The following is a 21,109-nucleotide window of genomic DNA, read 5'->3' as shown; positions in this document are numbered from 1 at the left end:
TGGTTCTTGTAGATATACTAAGAATATGTATTAGAACAGAAACCTATAAGTAATATACATATAACATATTTGGTTGAAGATCAAATATATCGCAGTAATAATTAAAATATACTGCTGCAAAATTAACTAGGGGTAGGGGACCGGGGTACCCTGAATCATGTAAAATTATAAGTCGAATTACGAAGGTACGCGCGGTTTTTCTTTTTTAATTAATATAGACATTTTCTCTAATACCATCTAATATCTGGCAGCTGATCAATTATACATTGTCATGAAAGTATATTAAATTATACTTGATCAAGTTTTTTTCCTATTGTCTCTTTAATTAGCTGTTTTGCTGTCTTGGCTTTAACATTGAACTCTTTTAATAATATTTTTGCAATCCTAGCTTGAGTTATTTAGCTTTATATCACTCGATCTTAATAGCTGATTTTCAGTTATATACTCTTCCATTGAATTATATTAGATCATCTTATACGTCTGCACGTCTATTAAACATCAAAGATTGATTAAATTATTTTGGAAATTGTTCAAAAGAGATTGTTATTCTTATGTTGTTATATGACCTTTGACTAAAGGATTAACTTATACACATAGAATCAATTCAGTTAATTTTAATATACATTTTTTAAATAAAGATGGAATCCAATGTGTAGTACTAGATTGTGACAAGCTCAACTGAACTTTTATTAAAAATACTATTAATATATGTTCTATAATAATAATAATATTGAATTTGAAGCATTACCCTACGTATTTGAGTAAAATTTAAGCTGTTTTAATATTTCACATTGAAATATGAAAATTTCAACATCAAAATCAACTAATGTTTATTATTTATTGCCCTATATTAATAATAATGAATGATTTCATGAAAAGTGACCAGTTTAGTATTGTTTCCCCATCTTCGACTAACATGAACGCTAAAGGGACCGGTTGGTTATAATTCACCCATCGAGTTTCATCCATCAGTATTGTATATAAATACTATTTGTCACCTAAATCTAATTACTGTCAATGGGAAGAAAATAGATCAATCAACTTCTTAGAACGTTAATGATCATATAATATTACTCTGAATTGGATGATTCAAGAAGATTGACTCGAATATTGATGTCGTTATATCACCTTTAAAAGGATTAACTTATACACATCAGATTATTTGAATCGATATTAACATGTTTTTAATATACAATGTTCACACCGTGAGATGAGTTTAACAACGTAGAAATGACGACTCTAAAGATAGGAGGTAATGCTCAAAACATTTCATTCAATAAATCATGTTTAATTGAAAAAAAATTGTGGATCCTTATAGACTATACTATATAGCTAGGCAATGGGAGTTCGAGTGCAGTGATTATATTTTACAACAATACTTAAGTCTTAAACGCGTATGAGATCTAATTTATAGTTGATGAAGTCTCAATAATTCAAGGTACATATCAACTGTACACTATCGTAGACACACAATCCCCATCTCCATCTTAAGCTACTAGCACTTTACTAGAGCACTCTTTAAGAACGACTCCCCATTAATTACCCTATTAATACCTCACTCGTATAACGCGGTTTAATCTGTACCTATGTTTCATATACAATCTAAACGTCGAACAATTTAAGACGAGATACTTTAAGAATTTAAGGCACTATCAAGGCGATCTATAAATTTCCAGTTACAACTATACACATTCTTGTTGTATTAGAACCCTAATAAACATACTTTGACTAGCTCTCTATCAACACTGATGATAATGTTACATCAACATCAGTTCATCATATAATACATGACATGACGCATTAACCTTCAACCAAAATTTAAAGCTATAATTTACGAACAACGTTACCAAAGTGTTACACTTCAAAGTTTAAACATAACATTGACTGCCTTGGAAATCCATGTAAATTTCCATCTAAAACCTGTGTAAAAATGCTTATATTCCCTTTAAAATGCAATATAATTTACTATAATTTACGCGTTTTTACTCTTTTGGGATTAAATTTTATGCGTAACCGAATTTTCACGAAATTGTACTAAGGCCAAAAAGTACAAAACAAATATGCCTTAAATTTTTAGACCCGATATACATAAACATACAACTGTGTGTGTGTTGAAACTTTTGAAAGTTGTTGCAAGAAATAAAGCTTTTCTTCGAGATTAAGTTTTCATAACTTATTTTTGAAACTAATTGAATAGTCGTTGAAGTAAAGGGATAGAAATTATATATACAAAATGGGTGGTTCTGTATCGAAAATAATGGTGAGTATTAAATATGAGTTTGAAGTTATAGGATATGGGCTAACCGGTTTATTAGGGGAAACTCTTTGGTACAAAAGAGATGAAGTGAGTTTGAAATTATAGAATTATGGTGAAAGTGATGAAATTCAATGGCTAACAATGATTATAGAATTTTAATGCTGGGTTTAGATTCTGCTGGTAAAACAAGTAAGTTTGATTTACAACTTATAACATTAGACAAGATTTTGTTACTAACTTTCTTCAAGCTATATTATACAAATTAAAATTAAACAAGATTAAAACAACAGCACCAACCGTGGGTTTCAATGTTGAAACATTCCAATATAAAAATGTTAAATTTAATATGTGGGATGTTGGTGGACAAGATAGATTAAGACCTTTATGGAGACATTATTACCCCAAAACAAATGCATTAATTTATGTTATTGATAGCTCTGATCGTTCAAGATTGGAAGAATCCAAAAGACAATTATATAAAGTTTTGAATGAATTAAATACAAATATAACAACAAAAGGATTTTTATTATTAATATTTGCAAATAAACAAGATTTAAAAAATTCAATGAATTCAAAAGAAATTAGTGAATTTTTAGAATTAAAGAAAAATTTAATTGATGAGCAATTATTTGCTGTTATTGGAACTAATGCATTAACTGGTCAAGGTTTGATAGAAGGTTTGAGTTGGATATCAAATAATTTTAAAACTCAATAATATAGAATTCATCATACCACTACAAAATAGAACATTTTTACATTATTTGCATTCAATTCAATATAATTCAATACAATTCATATCATAATAATCATAATAATTTCATATACAATTTATTCAATTCAATGACTTTAATTTAATTTTCAATTTATCAAATAACAAAACTCAAAACACATCATTTATATAGATGATTACACTTTAAAACATGTACATTAATAATGAAAAGGGAATATTAAAAAAGAGCTGTAGTTTATAACAAATCAGAGATTAATCTAAGCTGTGCTTGTTTTATCACCATCAATAGTTCTAATTGTAACACTACCATCTTGTTCCCCAAAATAAGCTTTATCGGCATGACCAATAAATAATCCAGTATCAACAACACCAACAAGTGATTTAATCTTAAAATGTAAATCTTTTGGATCTTGAATTGGACCAAAATGAGCATCAATAATAAAATTCATATTATCTGTAATAACAGGACCAGCTTTTGCAGAACCACCTTGTCTTAAAGTAATACTTAAAGCCCCTAATTTTTCCAATTCTTTTGTAATATGAATATAAGAAATTGGTACAACTTCAATTGGAACACCTTTAACCCATTCAACACCTAAATAATTTGGTGATTTTTTTCTATAATCTGCAACTAATATAAATTTTTTTGCACTAAATGCAACTAATTTTTCTTGAAATAAACAAGCACCACCACCTTTTATAGCATTAACTTGATTATCAACTTCATCGGCACCGTCAAATGCAATATCTAATTCTGGATATTGTTCAATAGCACCTAATCTTAACCCATTATCAACAATTAAATTTTTAGATTGGAATCCAGTTGGAATACAAATAAAATCTTCCTTGTTATCTAATTGTGCAATTCTTTCAGCAACATAAATAACAGTGGAACCTGAACCAATACCAATGATTTTATAATCAGTGGAGAAATTTTCATCAACAGCTTTATAAGCTGATAATCTTTTAGATTCTTCAGTTGGATTTGATAATGGTTCTAATTGAGAATATGGAATTTTTGGCATTTTGAATTGAGTTGAAGTAGAGAATAATAATCTTTGTTGAGGGAAAGGTTTAAATAATCTCAAGGTTCTTAACATAAACTAGTGGATAATCTAGTATATAGTGGTTGGTTGTTTGTTTATTTGGTTGTTGATATTGTCCGGGGTTGAGGATATTAATTTAAAACTAAATCGGAATATTGAAATCCTTTTTCATATGGTTTGATGAAGACCGAGAAATGGTATAGGATAATTAGGAGTTGATAATCTGGGGAATTTAATGGATTAAACTGAGAGTATATAAGATAGTATTATATATTTAGTATATTGTGTATTAATTGATATGGAATTGGTGATTATTTTCCATTTTGTTGATTTGATTAATTCCATCTGTGTGGTTTGCTACACTTGTACCAATCAATGGTAACCAAAAGATATACGAATTGAAGGAGAATAACACTACGTACTGAACAGAGATCATAAAATCAATATACCACTTGATTAGTTCAAGTATAGATCATTGACTATTCATATAACCAATTTTATTCCTATTCAAAACCATTTATAATGACTCATTAATTTGGCATTCTTTCCTCTTCTCCATTAAAGTGTGTTTCTTAATTTTCAATAAACTGAAGCCCTAAACCTCATCAAATATTTATCACCTGATCATGATACATAGACACGTGCATTTTATTTTTAGGGCTCCATCGACCACCCACACACCACTCTCATCACTCTCCCAAAACAGTCTCGACATTTCCTCTTTCGGACACCCGTTGAAAATTATTCCAACTACTCGCTCTAGGCTCTAGGATTTTTTCACTTATACAAAATTATCAAAATTAAACAAAACCTTTAATCAAATAGACCTATTTTAGAGGAATCACCACCAAAAGATTATATACACAATGTCTGCTGCTGCTAAAATCTTAAACGAAACTCCATCTGAATTGGAATTACAAGTTGCTCAAGCTTTTGTTGATTTAGAATCAAACTCTCCAGATTTAAAAGCTGATTTAAGAACTTTACAATTCAAATCAATCCGTGAAGTATGTAATAATTTAGGGTAAGGCCCCAATGTGATGTCAAATGGTTAATAGAGTATCGTGTGATGGATGTCAAGTATATTACAATATGAGATTTGTTGGGAAAATGATAAGTTGGATATATACCCTTTGGTATCATATCTACATATAAAGAAGTTTTTATTATATGAAAATTATCCACCAATATCCATTTCCACACTTTATAATATTATCACTGACTCGCTTGGGCACCCTCCTAATTTTTACTTCACTGGAATCCCCATACTAACCTTTATTTTTCTAGATTGAAGTTACTGGTGGTAAAAAAGCTATTGCTATCTTTGTTCCAGTTCCAGCTTTATCTCAATATCATAAAGTTCAAACTAAATTAACTAGAGAATTAGAAAAAAAATTCCCAGATCGTCATGTTGTTTTCTTAGCTGAACGTCGTATTTTACCAAAACCAGGTCGTCGTTCAAAACAAACTCAACAAAGACCAAGATCAAGAACTTTAACTGCTGTTCATGATAAAATTTTAGAAGATTTAGTTTTCCCAACTGAAATTATTGGTAAAAGAGTTAGATACTTAGTTGGTGGTAACAAAATCCAAAAAGTTTTATTAGATTCAAAAGATGCTACTTCAGTTGATTATAAATTAGAATCATTCGAATCTGTTTATAACAAATTAACTGGTAAAGAAGTTGTTTTTGAAATCCCAGAAAACTATTAGATCATTTTATAACTTCTTGTTAATATCATTGTTAAAAAAATTTAAAAAATTTAATGTGTATCAATAGATCATAATATATTATATTATATTTTGTGGTGGGTAAAAATTTGTCTTTTCCTATTTTAATATTTATCGTACAGTTTTTGTTTGTTTTATGAATTAATTAATTGTAAATAAATATTTCGATCTACACATTATAAAACTATCATATCTCATGTACTTATAAATAAAAACTATATAACCTATATGATTAACCAACTTTAACCATTTTTTTAATACCTTTTCTATTATCATCAATAAATTTATTATATTGTTGATGTTGTTGATCTTTTTCAATTGCAATTTTCATAAATTCATTATAATTATTATTTGGAACCATATGATCTTGTGGGAATCCATCTGATAATTGAGTTGGTATTCCATTATTTTCAAATCTTTCAAATTCATCTTCCTGAGTTTGTTCAGTTATATTCATCAACATTAATTGATCTTGATTCATTGACTTATTTGTTGTAATTTGATTTAATTCTTGATTTGATTGTGGTAATGTAGGATCAATTAATGATGGGATTTGATGCTTTGCAAGATTGGGCCGATCTCGATGAGTTTTTTTAGACTTAAAAGATTTAGTAGGTGATGAAGATCTTGTTTTATTAGTCTTCACTGTCATTTGGTCAAAATTATTTGATCTTGAATCATCATCATCATTCTTTTTGGTCTTGAAAACATATGATAATACACCTGCAACCATAACCCAAGCCATTAAATGTTTAAATAATCTACCTAATAAAACAATCCATGAATCTAAATAACCAACTAAATAAGGTTGAACCATAACCACAATAGAAGTCATTATAATACCAACGAAAAAACTTTGTAAATGTAATTTCCCATCATTTTCTGTATTTATATATGGAGATTTTTGTAATTTATCCCAAATTATATTCATTATCTTTTTGAGGAAATCACCAATCATACCAATATTTAAACCATCAATGAAATCTTCAACATTATTTGAAGCTCTTGCTTCTGATTTATAAGATTTATTGGAATGAATACTTGGAGCATAAGAATATGGTGTCTCATCACCAGTTGGGAAATATTGAGCAGATGCAGAAGTTTTACCATACCCAGTACTACCATTTGTTGTTTTTCTACTTAATTTTGGTGGTGATTCCACTGCAATGGGGGTTATGACACCAGTATTTATGAATATACTTTCATCATCTTTAGTTCTTGGTGGAGGTCTTGTTATTGAAATTAATTCATTTTGATCTATTGGTGTGGTTGGTTGTGATTGTGATTGTGGTTGTTGTGATTGCTGTTGTTGACTTGGTCTAAATGCAGAATTATCTGAATCTCTTCTTAAGATTGTCTTTTTAAATTTACCTTTAATCATATTATCAATATCAATACCAACATAAGAATTTGGATTTGTAGTTGTTGATGAACCCATATTGTGCAAGATATATAAATTAAACTGGAAAAAATAATTTGAGTTGATCTCAATGGAATGAATAAGAATGGATCTTGAAATGTACCCAGTAGTTTATGCTTATGCTTGATGTGATGAGTATGTTAAATATTAAAGTTATGCAATTATTGATAAATTTTTCCTGCTGGTATGAACTATCATTAAAAAAGATCCACACCCAATTAAAAAAGATGGATCAGCTATTATAACCAATAAATCAATGAGTATAAAAGATTTTAAATGATCTGAAAGTGAATGATCCCTTTGATTTATTATGATTTATCCACTGGGAGTATGATCCTATGTTCCTAAATACCCAGTTTATCAAATTCTAATGATCACTTGTGTTTAAGTGTATAAGCTTTAATGTACTTGAATATACCGAACTATACCTCCAATAAATTTTTCTATAATCACGCTAATCTGATCTGTATAAAAATTACACTGAACCTATCTTTGATTTGTTGATCTGATCCCAACGTCCTCCCTCGTGTTAGGCTGCTTTATAAACTGTGGGATGCACGGTATTCAACTGGTTCTGAGAAAAGGATCTAACTTGGTTGGGAATGAATGGAATGAAGATTTCAAAGGAATGTATAGGAGTTTATATTTAAATATGGATCAACAACAACAATTTGTTCCTGAATTTCCCCAAACTTTGACAGTCACCCTTAAATCTTGACCAAAGTATGTGTGATCAGTGATCAAATTGCCACTTTTTACCCTTGTGACTTGTGAGATTTGTGAGATCTTTGATTGTGGTTTTTGCTGGTTGTTTAATTACTTCGGTGTTTACTTTTGCCCTGATCTGCACAAGCTATAATGTCTGGTTATTGCACTGATCAGATAAGAACATAAGGGCTTATATAAGTGGACTAATAGACTACGATTAATTGAGTATGAATATTAATATCTTATAATCTTGATCTTTTACTTGAACAAAATACGGTTTTATTGATCTCCTGGATCATAGTTCATCATTTAAACTTCTTACCAAACAAAATAATTTGTAATTGATCATATAATGAAATAACCATGGCACCTGCAACAGCTCTTAGGATATTAGCACCACAACCTTTAAACAATGAACCAACACCTTCATTAGCAACAATTTGATTAAAAGCATCTAAAGAACCTTTATATTTAACAGCTTGACCTGAAGTCATCATCATTCTTCTACGAACAGTATCTAATGGATATGAAGCAGTTGAAGCACCAACAGTAACTGCCCAACCTAATAAGAATGAAGCTAAGAATGAACCTTGTAAATTACCAGTTAATAATTGAGGTTTTAATGAATCATAAAGACCAAAATAAAGACCACGATATGCAATAATACCAACAACTGATGGTAAAAATCCACGATATAAACCTGCAATACCATCAGAAGCTAAAGTTTTCTTATAAACATCAAATAAACCTGAATATTCACGTGAACCACCTTCTTTAGCAACAGATTTTGCATCATTTGCCAACTTGGTTCTTGCATAATCTAATGAATAAACAAATAATAATGATGTAGCACCAGCTAACCCACCTGAAGCTAAATTACCACCAAACCACCACCAATAACCTTCAGATTTTTTATAACCAAACATTTCTTTATATTTATCTTTAAATGCAAAATTTAATGCCTGGGTTGGGAAATAACGAATAACATTTGCAGTATTACCTCTCCAAAATGAAATAATACCTTCTTCTGAAGCAGTTCTTGTAAAACATTCACCAATACCAGCATAACGTTTTGATAATCTACCTTGTTTAATCATTTCATCTTGATTTTGAATTAATAATTTAACTCTTTCAATTGGAGCTGCTGCTGTTTTGGAGATTGCAGCAGAAACACCACCCATTAAGAAATCAATTAAGAAGTTTGATTTGGTTTGATCTCCTGAAGAGATTTTAGCGGCTGCTTCTTTAGTTTCTTTAGACATTGTGTATTATTTTTTGGTACTATACCTAGTATTTACCTAGTATACCATGAATCATAATATTACCAGATTTAAATTTTAAGGGATGTAAATTTGTTTAAATAAACTTTTTAAATTAAATTGCCCATGTTTTCAAGTTGTGATCTTTTCTTTTGTAATAAAATTAACTTTATACTAGAAGCAATTCGAGACACAAGTTAATAAAGTTAATAAAATTAATAAAGCTACTTTTATCCAGAGAGTTAGGGTAATACATATATCAAGAGATTGTGATCGTATAGATATAAATATATTATAGTTGTATATAACCTTTGAATAGATGTCAATTGATAATTGTTTAGTTGTTGTATGAATTGTGTTGTATTAGACCATGTGGTTCTTTGGATTCGGATTGACATATACGGAATCCATGAAATCTTGGAACCTTATGGAAAATGACAGACAGTTTGTATATAGATGAATAGATATCATTGTATTCGATTGTATTATATTATATTAAATATCATCAAATATCATTATATATCATTTTATTAAATTAATAAATATATATTCTATGCTCATGCACCCCATATAACCCGCGCTCAGTTCTCACATATTAAATTGTACTTTAACTATATAAGTAACCAAAATAGGTAAAGAAATAACCAATATAGGATATTGTAATAATAAATATAAAGAAGCACAATCCATTTGAACTCTTTCCTCAGCATCCAATGGAGTATAAAAAGCAGTGAAATAAATCTGTGTAGTCATACTTGGTAACCCCCATGAAATCATAATAACAAATCGTAACATATAATCATCTGGTGAAATCCAACCTGATGAAACTAATCTATTAACCCAAAGAACACCAATTATTGGCATTATACATAATCTTAACAAGACTAATAACAGGGCACCTCTCCAAAAACCTGGTTTTAAATTTCCTAATGATAATCTACCAATTGCACTACCTAATAAAATTAATGCAAATGGAACTGAAGCTGCTCCAACATATGATGTATAATCCATTATGAAATTTAATGGTGGTAATTCATCAGGTGCATTAGGCATGGAAACTGTTGTTTTAACGAACAAAGCTTTAACCCAAGGTATGAATGCAATTATTAAACTTATTATGATTGATATGGAACAAGGTCTAAGACAATTCTTGATAAAGAATATTAGGATACCTAAATGATATTTTTTGAGAAATTGAGGGACACTTGTTTGGATATCTTTACTTGTAATACCAACATCTGTTGTTAAAATCTTGGATAATGGACGTTGTTGATTATCTGTTTCTATGATAGATTGTGGATATTGTGAATATTCTTCCACTATATCATCAACATTTTGGGATGGTAATAGTCTTAATTCTGTAGTTTTAGGTCTTTGATATGATTGTAATGATGAATGTTGAGAATTGTTTGTAAAGGATCTATGTATTGATGAAGTTCTTGATCTTGTTGAGGATCTTCTTCTTTGTTGTAATGATCGTTGTTTTAAGGTTTTTAATTGTTGTTGGTCTATAGAATTTGATCTTTTATTTTCTGTTGTTAATGCTATTGGATTTAAATTTTGATTTTTTATGGTTTGTGAACTTGAATTTTCTGAATCTGATTCATCATCTAAAACTTCATCGTCATCATCATCATGAGTGGTACTTTGTTCTTCATTTTTCTTTAAATTTTCTATATTAATTTCTTCATCATTCTTAGGATTCAAAACATCTCTAAAATCATACTCCATTAATCTAAACCCACCAAGATTGAAAAGACATAATGTAAACATTGTCAAAAAAATACATGTATGAGCTATACCCTTTTCACCTTGTTCTTTATTGAAAACCAACCCCGAGTCCAATGTCTGAAGATAAGCAATTGGAATATCTGAAATATTTGGGAAAATAGCACCAGCCATTAATCCACCAAACCAATTTGATGGAATTGGAGTTAAAACTTTAGTAACCAGACCAAAAACACCACCAGTACCAAAGATCAACAAAGCACTAAGACAAACAATACCAACGTTTTTAATATCACTATCCTCTATATTTGTAACAACTTTATTGAAAACAAGACATGGTAATAATATAGTTAATATAATATCTGATACATTTCTTGTTGTTTCCACAGTTAAGATATTTCTTTTAGCTAAGAAATAACCAGTTCCTATGATTAAATATATTTTGATTATGGGTTTGACTGCAGACCAGATGACTTGTCCCAGTGTGACAGACATATCATACTATGACTTTATAACTCTAAGGGGAGAACTAGTTTGTGGTATTGGTTCAACTTGATGTATTTGATGAAATATTGATAATTTTTCATTCGCATCATCGGATTATATATTTGATAGGTACAGATTAGATTAGCGGGCGATGGATTCCGCATTTGAGAAGAATATGATAGTAATGGATAATTGAGTGTTCGTGGGGTGCTAATCTCTTTTATCCCACGTATTATGTATCAATATATAATAATCAGTTTAAAAAGATTTTTTTATTTGCATTGACTATACCGTTATCTTTATGTCTCGTCCTATTCTTCCGTAGTTAAGAACGATACACGATCAATACATTCAACTTGTGCTCAAGAACAACAGAAAAAAGAGCAAACAAAATCTGTTTAATGGATAATCATCAATCACAATCACAAAATGAACCATCTTATACCCTCTTCTTCTCTTTAATGCCTGTTAAATTCTTCTATTGTTCTTGTTTCCCATAGTTAATAATGACCCGTGTTCATGACAGACACTTTTTTTGTTTTTTGTTTTGCTTTCATTGAAACTAAAAAATAATGGCACCAAAATTCAAAACGAAAAGAGGCAAATCAAACAACAATCAATTAGAAGTTCAAGGAGTTATTCAAAGAGCGGTAATCTAGGGAGTCAATTCAAGTGGTTCATACTGGTCATTGTGCTGCTAACGAGAAGATTATTTATTTTTATTTCATTCTCCAAAGGGAAAAGGGTCTAGTTGTCTAGTTGCTTCATTTTCTGTTTCATTTGTTGAAGCTGTTTTCTTGCAATTATTTATTTAAAGGCACTATAAAGGGCCAATCTGGTCTTTTCTTCAATTCTATTCCAACTTATAAGCATCAACCTGCTCTTCAAGGTATCAGATCAATAAGTTTTAAATCTTTTAAATCATTTGCTAAACATTCTTTATCTCAATATATCAAAAGGAAAAATTGGAAATCTAGGGTAAAATATCAAAAAACAAAATATTTATTGAAAACTAAAATGAGTAGTGGTAATGATCCTTCTAGATCAATGTCAAGAAGACAACGTTTATTTGATATGGGGAAAAATTTAAAAGATGTTTATATACCAACTTTCCAATCAACTATAACTCAATTAGCTTCGGAAGCTACAAATAGAGCTTTAAATTATAATGATGTTGATTCTAATATACCCAATAAAAATTACCAGGGGGCAAATATTATTCTTTATCCTCATTTCACAAGACAAAGTGAAGATGGTAAAAGTTATTATACTCAAGTTCATGGTTGGGTTTATGCTAAAGATGGTTCTTCCAGAAAGAAAAGAATTATAATATCATTAGCAAGACAATTATGTAAATCAAATAATCCTGTTATATCAGATGCAACCGCAGGTCAATTAGATGAACAAATTAATAGTATTCAAGAAAATGATTCTTCTTCTGATTCTTCATCTATAATGACAAATTCCACTATGGGTTCTACTTCATCACCAACTTCTCCAGTTAAAAGATCTGGTACTGCTTCAAGTTCCTCATCAAATTTCCATGAACATCCACCTTCATCATCTTCATCAAATTATGATACTGATGAGATTTTAAAAGAAAGAATTGCTTCATTTGTTAATAGATCAATTGGGAATTTAGAATTAAATATTGCAATTGGTGGTTCAAATAGACATGAATTGAAAACTCTTAAAATTTTAACAGATAATAATGGGAATTTTAATATGGATGTTATAACAAAATTTAAACCAAGTTATGTTCAAGTTGCAGTAAGTGAAGATGAAAAAATTTTTGAATTTAAAGATGTAATGTTCCCCGGAGAATCAAAATTTGGTATTATAAGTGATATTGATGATACTATAAAACAAACTGGTGTTTGTGGTGATAAAAGAAAAATGTTTAGAAATACATTTGTTGATGATATGTCAACTTGGGAAGTACCCGGTGTTGCTGATTTTTATAGATTTTTACATCAAAAATATGATGTTTCATTTTTTTATGTTTCAAATTCTCCATATCAATTATATTCAAATTTAATGAAGTTTTTCAATATGTTTGAATTTCCCAAGGGTGCAATTTATTTGAAAAGATATACAGGGAATATCTTAAATTCATTTATGGAACCATCTCATTCAAGAAAAAAAGCTCCATTAGAAAGAATTATATCACATTTTTCAAATAGGAAATTTTTCTTAATTGGTGATACTTCAGAACAAGATCTTGAAGCTTATGTTGATATTGCAAGATTATATCCTGATAACATTGCAGGAATTTATCTTAGAGTTGCACCAAATTCTATGAATCTTGATACTTTAAAACTTGTTTTAGAAATTTTAAGTAAAAAAAATATAAATGATAAAAATGATGGTAATGATCTTACAGATAAAATTAATGAATTGAAAGAAATTAATGAAGAAATTTCATTAATTGATTTAAATAATGAAGATGATATAAAATCAAAAGAACAAATTTCAATTGATAATTTGAATAAAATTAAACAAAATTCAAATTTAAAATCTAATGAAGTGATTCAAGATTTAATTGATTTAGACGAACCTACATCACCATCACCACCACAATCTATAAGAAAACAACCACCAAAAATTCCTAGAAAACCAAATTCTTTAAGAGTTGAGATTCCACCAAATGAAACTACATTACAAGCAAGAGGTATAAATCCAACAACAAATTACACAAATACATCACCATCATCATCATCAGGTTCAAGTTCAATACCACCATCATTACCAAGAAGACCAATACCAAATCCACCACCAACTGCTAAATCAAAATTATCATCAATTGCATCGAAAACTTTACATAATGCTAAAAGTTTTAATTCTGATGTACCATTTGATGATGAAACAAATGATGAATGGATAAGTAGGATTATAACATCATTAATTATATTGAAAAATTCAAGTAATGATAAGATAAAGATTAAATTTTTTAATGATATTGATGAAATTCATCAAGATATTCAAGAAATTATGAATAAATAAAAAAAGCTAGCTACACAATCTGAATTTAATATTAATAAATAATTTTATTCCATCATTGGATGAAATTTCATGCAAATAAAACAAACTATACACTTTTTTATTTATTTATTTTCCAAAAAAAAAAATTAAAAAATTAATATATATCTTATAATATAATTGAAACCCCCCTAAAACTAAACTCAGTAGATCTAGTCTTACCTTTTCTTAAACTTAAAAACTTGGAAAACAAAGAACATAATACAATAGATGAACAAAAAAACACAAAAACTTTTTAGAAAAAACACTTCACTTTTATACAGTGAATTTTTGATAAATTTTTTGATAAAATATTTGCCATACAAAGAATTTCATCACAATGTATGATACAATATTTTTTAAAAAAAAAACTTAATGATTGATTTTCTTGTGGATTTGATATGTAGATAAAAATGAATTAAGGTATGATATGCATATGACTGTGAAATTATCCACTTGTTTCTATTGTTGTTGATTCTTTTGTTATTGATTCTGTTTCAGGTTTGATTTCTGATTTAGTTTCTGTTTGAGTTTCTGTTTGAGTTTCTGGTTGATTTATTTCAGGTTTTGTTTCACCTTTTGCTTCAAAAGTAACATTTTGACCATCACCATAATCTTTAATATTTGCATCTTCAGGATCTAAAGCTTGTTTAAATTGTGATAAATCAAAAGCAGATTGAGAATCATCTTCATTTTCAAAGTAATTTTTATCCAAGAATTTCTTTTGAATAATTTCACGACCTGTTAATTTCTTACCATCTTTTTTACCATCATTTAATTTTTTAATTTTATTACCTTCTTTCCATTTTGCAAAAGTTTCAACATTTATTGGAGTTAATCCAGTTTTTGGTAATTTATGTCTTTCAGTTTCCAAGAATTCTTCTAATGAAATCTTTGGTTGAGCATCTTCTTCCATTTTTTCTAATCTTTTTTGTTCTTTTGTCTTCAATACAAAACCTTCAGGTAATGAATGTCTATATTTACATTCATTACCACCATTTGGACAAACCCAAAACCAACCATATTTACCATTCTCCACAGCTTCAATGAAAAATTTACAAACTTTATCAGTTGTTGTCTTTGGATTACCATGTTTTGATTTAATAACATCTCTTAATTTATCTTCATCCCATTGATCCATTGTATCAGCTTCTTTTGTTGCACGATCATCAGTATATAAATCCTTTTTAGTTGCTTTTTTACCAACATTCATATCATGACTAAATTTACATTTGGCACCTCTTGGACAATTCCCATTTTTGAAATTAATACACAAGACAGTTTTTGGATCAACACCAAATGGAACTTTTTGTTCAACTTGAGAATTTAATATTCTAAAAGCTTCAGCTTTTGCAGCTTCAGCAGCTTTCTTTTCTTCAGCTCTACGAGCTTGTAATGCAGCATTCTTCTTCTTTTGAGCATCTGTGACTTGAGTTTCAACTTGTTTAATATATTGTTGAACTTTTGTAGATCTATTTTTCTATTGTAACATGTTAGTGACTAGTCCGAAGACACATATACCTAGTAGTATTCACATACATTTTTCAAACCAAAAGTCTTATCAGCAGCTTTTTGTGATTTATCTTTTTTTGGTTCTTGTTGTTTACCTTTTCCTCCTCCCTTTTTTGGTGGCATTTTTAATCTTTATTCCTTATTATTACTTGAATTACACTAAAATTTTTAATAGTCAAAAGAGTTTAAATCAATTGACGTCTTTTGAACTTTTTTTTCAACACCGAACAGCAAAAAAAAAAAAAAAAAAAAAAATTTGAGCTTTGCTGGTTTGGGGACGACTTCTGAGATTTTCAGATTTTCGCGGGTGATTACAAAGAAGAATAAAGTATGGGAAATCATTATTTTGGTGTATATCAAAGGGAAGGAATAGGTATGGTGTTATAAGGAGTAGCGGATATTGCTTTATGAGATCTACTGATTATGTTTCTCGAAAACTGGGTTGATTTTAAGGAATTTTACATGGTAATAGATCTCATATAGTTGAGCAAATTTGAAACGAAAATTATCAAGTATATTAAACATTGGATATATATATACAAAAATATTGATTAAGAACTCTTTGGATGATCTAATTTAGCCTTAACTCTAGCAAAAGGTTCCTTTAGCTTCAAAAAACTTATAATATTAGAGATCCAAACGGAAAAAGGTAATAACCAACTAATCCAACCCACTGTTGATGCTTTATCACCTCTATAGACAACTTTGTAAAATGTAGATTTTGAACGAATCACTTTCTCAATATCACTTATGACATTTTTAGCATAAACATCTGCTTTTTGACCATCACCAAAATCAGCATAAAGAATATTTGTATCTTCATCAAGATAATAAATTGAATCTTTTGATGGTTTTGGAGTTTCTTCAGTTCCTCCAATTTCTGATTCAACTCTACCTGTTCTCACTTGAACAACTTTAACACCTAGTGGATTAACTTCTAATGCTAAACTCTCACCTAATTGATGGAAGGCAGCTTTTGAAGCAGCATAAGCACCTGTAAATGGAGCTGGTGATAAATCAATAACAGAATCTGTGAATGCAACAAGACCTTTTGATTTTAAGATTAAAGTTTGGAAGATTTGAATAACTTCAACATGACCAAAATAATTAGTTTCAAATCCTTGACGTAATTCTTTTATATCTTGATCAAAAATTGAATTTTTAGATGGTGCTATACCAACATTATTAAACAAGATATCTAATTCACCATCAGTCTCTTTAGATATTAAATTTTTAGCTCTATTAATAGATTCAGTATTTAAGATATCAAATTCAACAATTGTTATACCATATTCTTCCAATTTTTTCAATTTTTCCAATCTTCTAGCACCTGCAAATACTTTATAACCCTTTTTAGCAAATTCAATTGATAATGCATAACCAATACCTGCAGAAGCACCAGTAACAAAGACGGATTTCGGTTTAGAAGATGACATGATATTAACTTGTTGATTAATCAGTTGATTTTACTGAATATATCATGATCAAAAAGATCATATCATAAGGGATATTTCATGTTTTTTATATGTTGCCACCAAAGCTGTATGTTTAAAGCCATCTTATTCCCGTACTGGACTAAATCATGCTAAAACATTCCGCAGAACTCACGCTTTTAGTGGACATGAAATATTTTATGAGGTGATATGTGGAGATGATTCAGATAAGTATTTACGATTATCGATTGCAAATATTTGCAATAGTATTTGTAATCTTTGAGCTTAAGAACGTGATAAACCCGGTGTATATAAATATTATTTCCGAGTTCCGTTATTATACAGAAAATAATTCCATTAATTCCATGTTAGTTAAACCACAATTATACAAGAGTAATAAGAAAGAGAATCAGTTTGAGTAATATCCAAATGGTTCAGGATGTCTTTGGCTTTGAAAGTTTGGCTCTAATCTTTGCAAAAGCTGAGTCAATTTTCAAGAATCTAACAATAAAAGTAGGCCATAACCAGTAAGGGAAAAATATATCCAATTCACGAGCTAATGAAGCTTCATGACCTCTATATATGATTTTATAATTTGACCACCATCCCCATTTCAAGAAGCTTTCAATGTCATTAACAACATTTTTTGCATAAATATCTGCTTTTTGCTTAACATCAAATCCAAAATCAAATATATTCCCATCATCTAAATGATATATTGAATTAATGGGTGGTTCACTTGTTCCATTATTATTATCAATTTCTGATTCAACACCGCCAGTGGCAACTTGGAAAACTTTAATACCTAATGCATTCACTTCTGTAGCCAAATTTTTACCTAATTGATGTAGAGCACCTTTTGAAGAAGAGTAAGAACTATGGAAAGGAGCAGCAATATAATTTAAAGCAGTACCGGTGAAAACAATAGATCCTTTAGTTGCCACAATCATCTTGTGGAAAGCTTTAATAACTTCAACATGACCAAAGAAATTAACTTCATAAGTATGGCGTAATTCATCAGTATCTAAATCAAATACTGAACTTTTAGGAGGTGCAACCCCGGCATTATTATATAAAATATCTAATTCACCACCAGTTTCTTCTTCAATGAATTCTTTAATCTTATAAATTGAATCCTTATCTGTGATATCTACTGGATGAATTATAACACCATATTGCTCTAATGATTTCAACTTGACAACATTTCTAGCCCCTGCAAACACTTTATAACCTCTTTTAGCAAATTCAATGGCTAATGCGTATCCGATACCACTTGAAGCACCTGTTATGAACACTGTTTTAGGTTTTGAACTTGACATAATGATAATAGTTTAATTTAATACAGAGTGCATACATAATAACAAGAAGTAGCTGGATATATGAATTATTATTTCCGTTATTTTTCATGTTTATATACGAAACAAAGTAAAGCAATAGAACCGTTATTTCCTATTCCCAGATCACATCGATTTACTGCCGAGTGGTTATCAAAGCGCTTAATAAGACATATAGATACAAGTTAAGAACGAGTATCGCCGATTTATACATTCTTGAAGGCAGAAATTACATCTTGTATAATCATTAGTCATGGTATTATAAATGTGTTATAAATTTATTATAAATGTTGTTCAAGGTGTCTTTTGCTTCTCAATTTTTTGCTTAACTTTAGCAAATAAACCATCAATTTTCAAGAATTTTATAATGAAATAAGACCATGCCCAAAATGGTACTAGCCAATTCATCCAATAAGCAGTACTGGCACTTTCACCTCTATATATGATCTTATGGTATGTGTTTTGGGAATTAAAAACTTTTTCAATATCATTTATAACATTTTTAGCATAAATTTTAGAATCTTGACCTGTACCAAAATCTGCTTTCAAGATATCCACATCATCATTAAGGTAATAAACTGAATCTTTGGAAGTTTTGCAAGGATCTGTGGTACCAAGTTCTGAACTAACATTTCCTGTTCTGACTTGAACAACTTTAACACCTAATGAATTGACTTCTAATGCTAAATTAGCACCTAATTGATGGAACGCAGCTTTTGAAGCAGCATAACCACCCAAGAATGGAGTTGGAACCAAATCAATAACAGAATCAGTGAATGCAATGAGACCTCTTGATTTTAAGAATAATTGTTGGAAAGCTTGGATAACTTCAATATGACCAAAATAATTGGCATCGAAAGTTTGACGTAATTCTTTTATATCTTGATCTAGAATAGAACTCTTATTAGGTGATATACCAACATTATTATATAAGATATCCAATTCTCCACCAGTTTCTTTAGAAATAAAATCTTTCACTTTAAAAATTGACTCTGTTTTTGTTATATCGAATTCATAAATCGTGATACCATATTGCTTTAAATTTTCTAATTTTTTGACATTTCTTGCCCCTGCAAATACTTTATAACCTCTTTTGGCAAATTCAATTGATAAGGCATAACCAATTCCAGCAGATGCACCTGTGATGAAGACAGACTTTGGTTTAGATGTAGTCATATTGCAATTTGATTCAAAGGTACCGTTTTTAAAGCATCAAGGGTAAAATGGGTGAACGTTCAATTATTTGTTTTTCAACATTTCAACAAGACTTATTAAGCAATCAACCATGCATTGAAATTGATAACGCTTTAAGAAACAACATAAGGTAAGCGAATGATCTTGGTTGACACTCAGTAATCTTGAACCTTCCTATATCTACATAGTTATTTAGCAATTAACAACTATCTGCTTTAAATCATAAACTTTGAAAATGATCATTATTTTACATTAAAATTCAGGTATAATTACTGTTCTCCGAAACCCGAGAGAGATTTCCGAAAACACCGATAAGAGTAAAAGATGAAATATAAGGATAAAAGGTTCATAAATGAAATAATAGCTTCAATAATTATATGTCAGTGTATTCAGAGCTCAAATAAACTAGCAATCATGAGAAATTTGCCTTATTCGCTAAAAAAAATTTTGAAGTTTTTCAAGTTGTACCATTTTAATCTACAGAATTAATATACTGCGTCAATAAAATTATGTTCTTGAAATTTTTATATGTTTAATTGATCAACTTTAAAATGACTACATTTTTTAATTACACTAATGAAAAAATGTATTATAAACTTTTTTCTTTTAGTATTTACTTAGAAATTCTGATTATTTATATAATGATTGTATAAATATGTTAATTTAGTTCAGAGTGTGTCCCATACCAATCACAAATTAATATAAAAAGATGTTCTTTAAGGGGTTTTCTTACTTCGATTTAATTATAAATATATATCTTATTACAAAAATGTTTATTGATCAATTTTTCGCTGGTGTTGCCGTGCTGCAAATTAAATCAAGGTGTTTTATGTCATTTGAAGCTGATTATACGAGAGTTGATTGATTGTTTGATAAATATTAACAATTAACTTTCAGTGTTATAATAAATGAAGTATACAAATCATAAATGTCATTGTTAGCTTGTTCTAGACTACATGGATTTATGGATATTTGATACCATTTTGTTTTGAAATGTTTATTATTCTTTTGTAGAGTTGGGCGCTAAAGTATTGTCTTATTGTAATTGGGTTGTAATTAGTTAGCCGCCGACCATCAAGATGTTTTATGAAACCACAAAATCGACCAAGTGAACCTTTTTAAATTTTTAAATTTTTATATTGATACCTATATTTACTTCAGTATTATTTTGATCTTGATTATATCTGATTTATTTATGCTGTAAGTTTTGTGTCCATCATAGGGTGGTGTAAATTTTTGTTTTTGACTAATAT

The 21,109-nt window shown here is 29.2% G+C and overlaps 11 protein-coding genes across 11 annotated transcripts; 3 read left to right on the top strand and 8 right to left on the bottom strand.

The window, feature by feature from the left end:
• Window positions 1-2,415: 2,415 nt before the first annotated feature.
• On the top strand, window positions 2,416-2,972 carry ARF3 (Arf family GTPase ARF3; the record flags this gene model as incomplete). Its single annotated transcript, XM_011278804.1, has 2 exons — window positions 2,416-2,446; window positions 2,506-2,972. The coding sequence occupies 2 exons, from the start codon at window positions 2,416-2,418 to the stop codon at window positions 2,970-2,972; spliced, it is 498 nt and encodes a 165-aa protein (XP_011277106.1).
• Window positions 2,973-3,244: 272 nt separating this feature from the next.
• RKI1 (ribose-5-phosphate isomerase RKI1) lies at window positions 3,245-4,087 on the bottom strand (the record flags this gene model as incomplete). The annotated part of the gene is made up of 1 exon (XM_011278803.1): window positions 3,245-4,087. One exon carries the CDS (start codon window positions 4,085-4,087, stop codon window positions 3,245-3,247), a length of 843 nt encoding a protein of 280 aa, XP_011277105.1.
• Window positions 4,088-4,899: 812 nt separating this feature from the next.
• On the top strand, window positions 4,900-5,746 carry RPS7 (40S ribosomal protein eS7; the record flags this gene model as incomplete). The annotated part of the gene is made up of 2 exons (XM_011278802.1): window positions 4,900-5,040; window positions 5,321-5,746. 2 exons carry the CDS (start codon window positions 4,900-4,902, stop codon window positions 5,744-5,746), a joined length of 567 nt encoding a protein of 188 aa, XP_011277104.1.
• Window positions 5,747-5,996: 250 nt separating this feature from the next.
• Window positions 5,997-7,202, bottom strand: BN7_608 (CREB-regulated transcription coactivator 2; the record flags this gene model as incomplete). Its single annotated transcript, XM_011278801.1, has 1 exon — window positions 5,997-7,202. The coding sequence occupies one exon, from the start codon at window positions 7,200-7,202 to the stop codon at window positions 5,997-5,999; it is 1,206 nt and encodes a 401-aa protein (XP_011277103.1).
• Window positions 7,203-8,197: 995 nt separating this feature from the next.
• Window positions 8,198-9,154, bottom strand: BN7_607 (ADP,ATP carrier protein 2; the record flags this gene model as incomplete). The annotated part of the gene is made up of 1 exon (XM_011278800.1): window positions 8,198-9,154. One exon carries the CDS (start codon window positions 9,152-9,154, stop codon window positions 8,198-8,200), a length of 957 nt encoding a protein of 318 aa, XP_011277102.1.
• A 585-nt stretch (window positions 9,155-9,739) lies between these two features.
• On the bottom strand, window positions 9,740-11,374 carry BN7_606 (uncharacterized protein; the record flags this gene model as incomplete). The annotated part of the gene is made up of 1 exon (XM_011278799.1): window positions 9,740-11,374. One exon carries the CDS (start codon window positions 11,372-11,374, stop codon window positions 9,740-9,742), a length of 1,635 nt encoding a protein of 544 aa, XP_011277101.1.
• A 1,008-nt stretch (window positions 11,375-12,382) lies between these two features.
• On the top strand, window positions 12,383-14,368 carry APP1 (phosphatidate phosphatase APP1; the record flags this gene model as incomplete). The annotated part of the gene is made up of 1 exon (XM_011278798.1): window positions 12,383-14,368. One exon carries the CDS (start codon window positions 12,383-12,385, stop codon window positions 14,366-14,368), a length of 1,986 nt encoding a protein of 661 aa, XP_011277100.1.
• A 463-nt stretch (window positions 14,369-14,831) lies between these two features.
• On the bottom strand, window positions 14,832-16,018 carry TMA46 (translation machinery-associated protein TMA46; the record flags this gene model as incomplete). The annotated part of the gene is made up of 2 exons (XM_011278797.1): window positions 14,832-15,863; window positions 15,923-16,018. The coding sequence occupies 2 exons, from the start codon at window positions 16,016-16,018 to the stop codon at window positions 14,832-14,834; spliced, it is 1,128 nt and encodes a 375-aa protein (XP_011277099.1).
• Window positions 16,019-16,446: 428 nt separating this feature from the next.
• BN7_603 (Dehydrogenase/reductase SDR family member 9) lies at window positions 16,447-17,331 on the bottom strand (the record flags this gene model as incomplete). The annotated part of the gene is made up of 1 exon (XM_011278796.1): window positions 16,447-17,331. The coding sequence occupies one exon, from the start codon at window positions 17,329-17,331 to the stop codon at window positions 16,447-16,449; it is 885 nt and encodes a 294-aa protein (XP_011277098.1).
• A 431-nt stretch (window positions 17,332-17,762) lies between these two features.
• BN7_602 (3-oxoacyl-[acyl-carrier-protein] reductase) lies at window positions 17,763-18,647 on the bottom strand (the record flags this gene model as incomplete). The annotated part of the gene is made up of 1 exon (XM_011278795.1): window positions 17,763-18,647. One exon carries the CDS (start codon window positions 18,645-18,647, stop codon window positions 17,763-17,765), a length of 885 nt encoding a protein of 294 aa, XP_011277097.1.
• Window positions 18,648-18,956: 309 nt separating this feature from the next.
• Window positions 18,957-19,838, bottom strand: BN7_601 (3-oxoacyl-[acyl-carrier-protein] reductase; the record flags this gene model as incomplete). Its single annotated transcript, XM_011278794.1, has 1 exon — window positions 18,957-19,838. The coding sequence occupies one exon, from the start codon at window positions 19,836-19,838 to the stop codon at window positions 18,957-18,959; it is 882 nt and encodes a 293-aa protein (XP_011277096.1).
• Window positions 19,839-21,109: the final 1,271 nt, after the last annotated feature.

This window comes from Wickerhamomyces ciferrii, contig 00011 (assembly GCF_000313485.1).
Source record: "Wickerhamomyces ciferrii WGS project CAIF00000000 data, strain NRRL Y-1031 F-60-10, contig 00011, whole genome shotgun sequence".
NCBI lineage: Eukaryota > Fungi > Ascomycota > Saccharomycetes > Phaffomycetales > Wickerhamomycetaceae > Hansenula > Hansenula ciferrii.
Note: the sequence above shows the minus strand (reverse complement) of the source record. Positions and strands in the feature narration are given on the sequence as shown.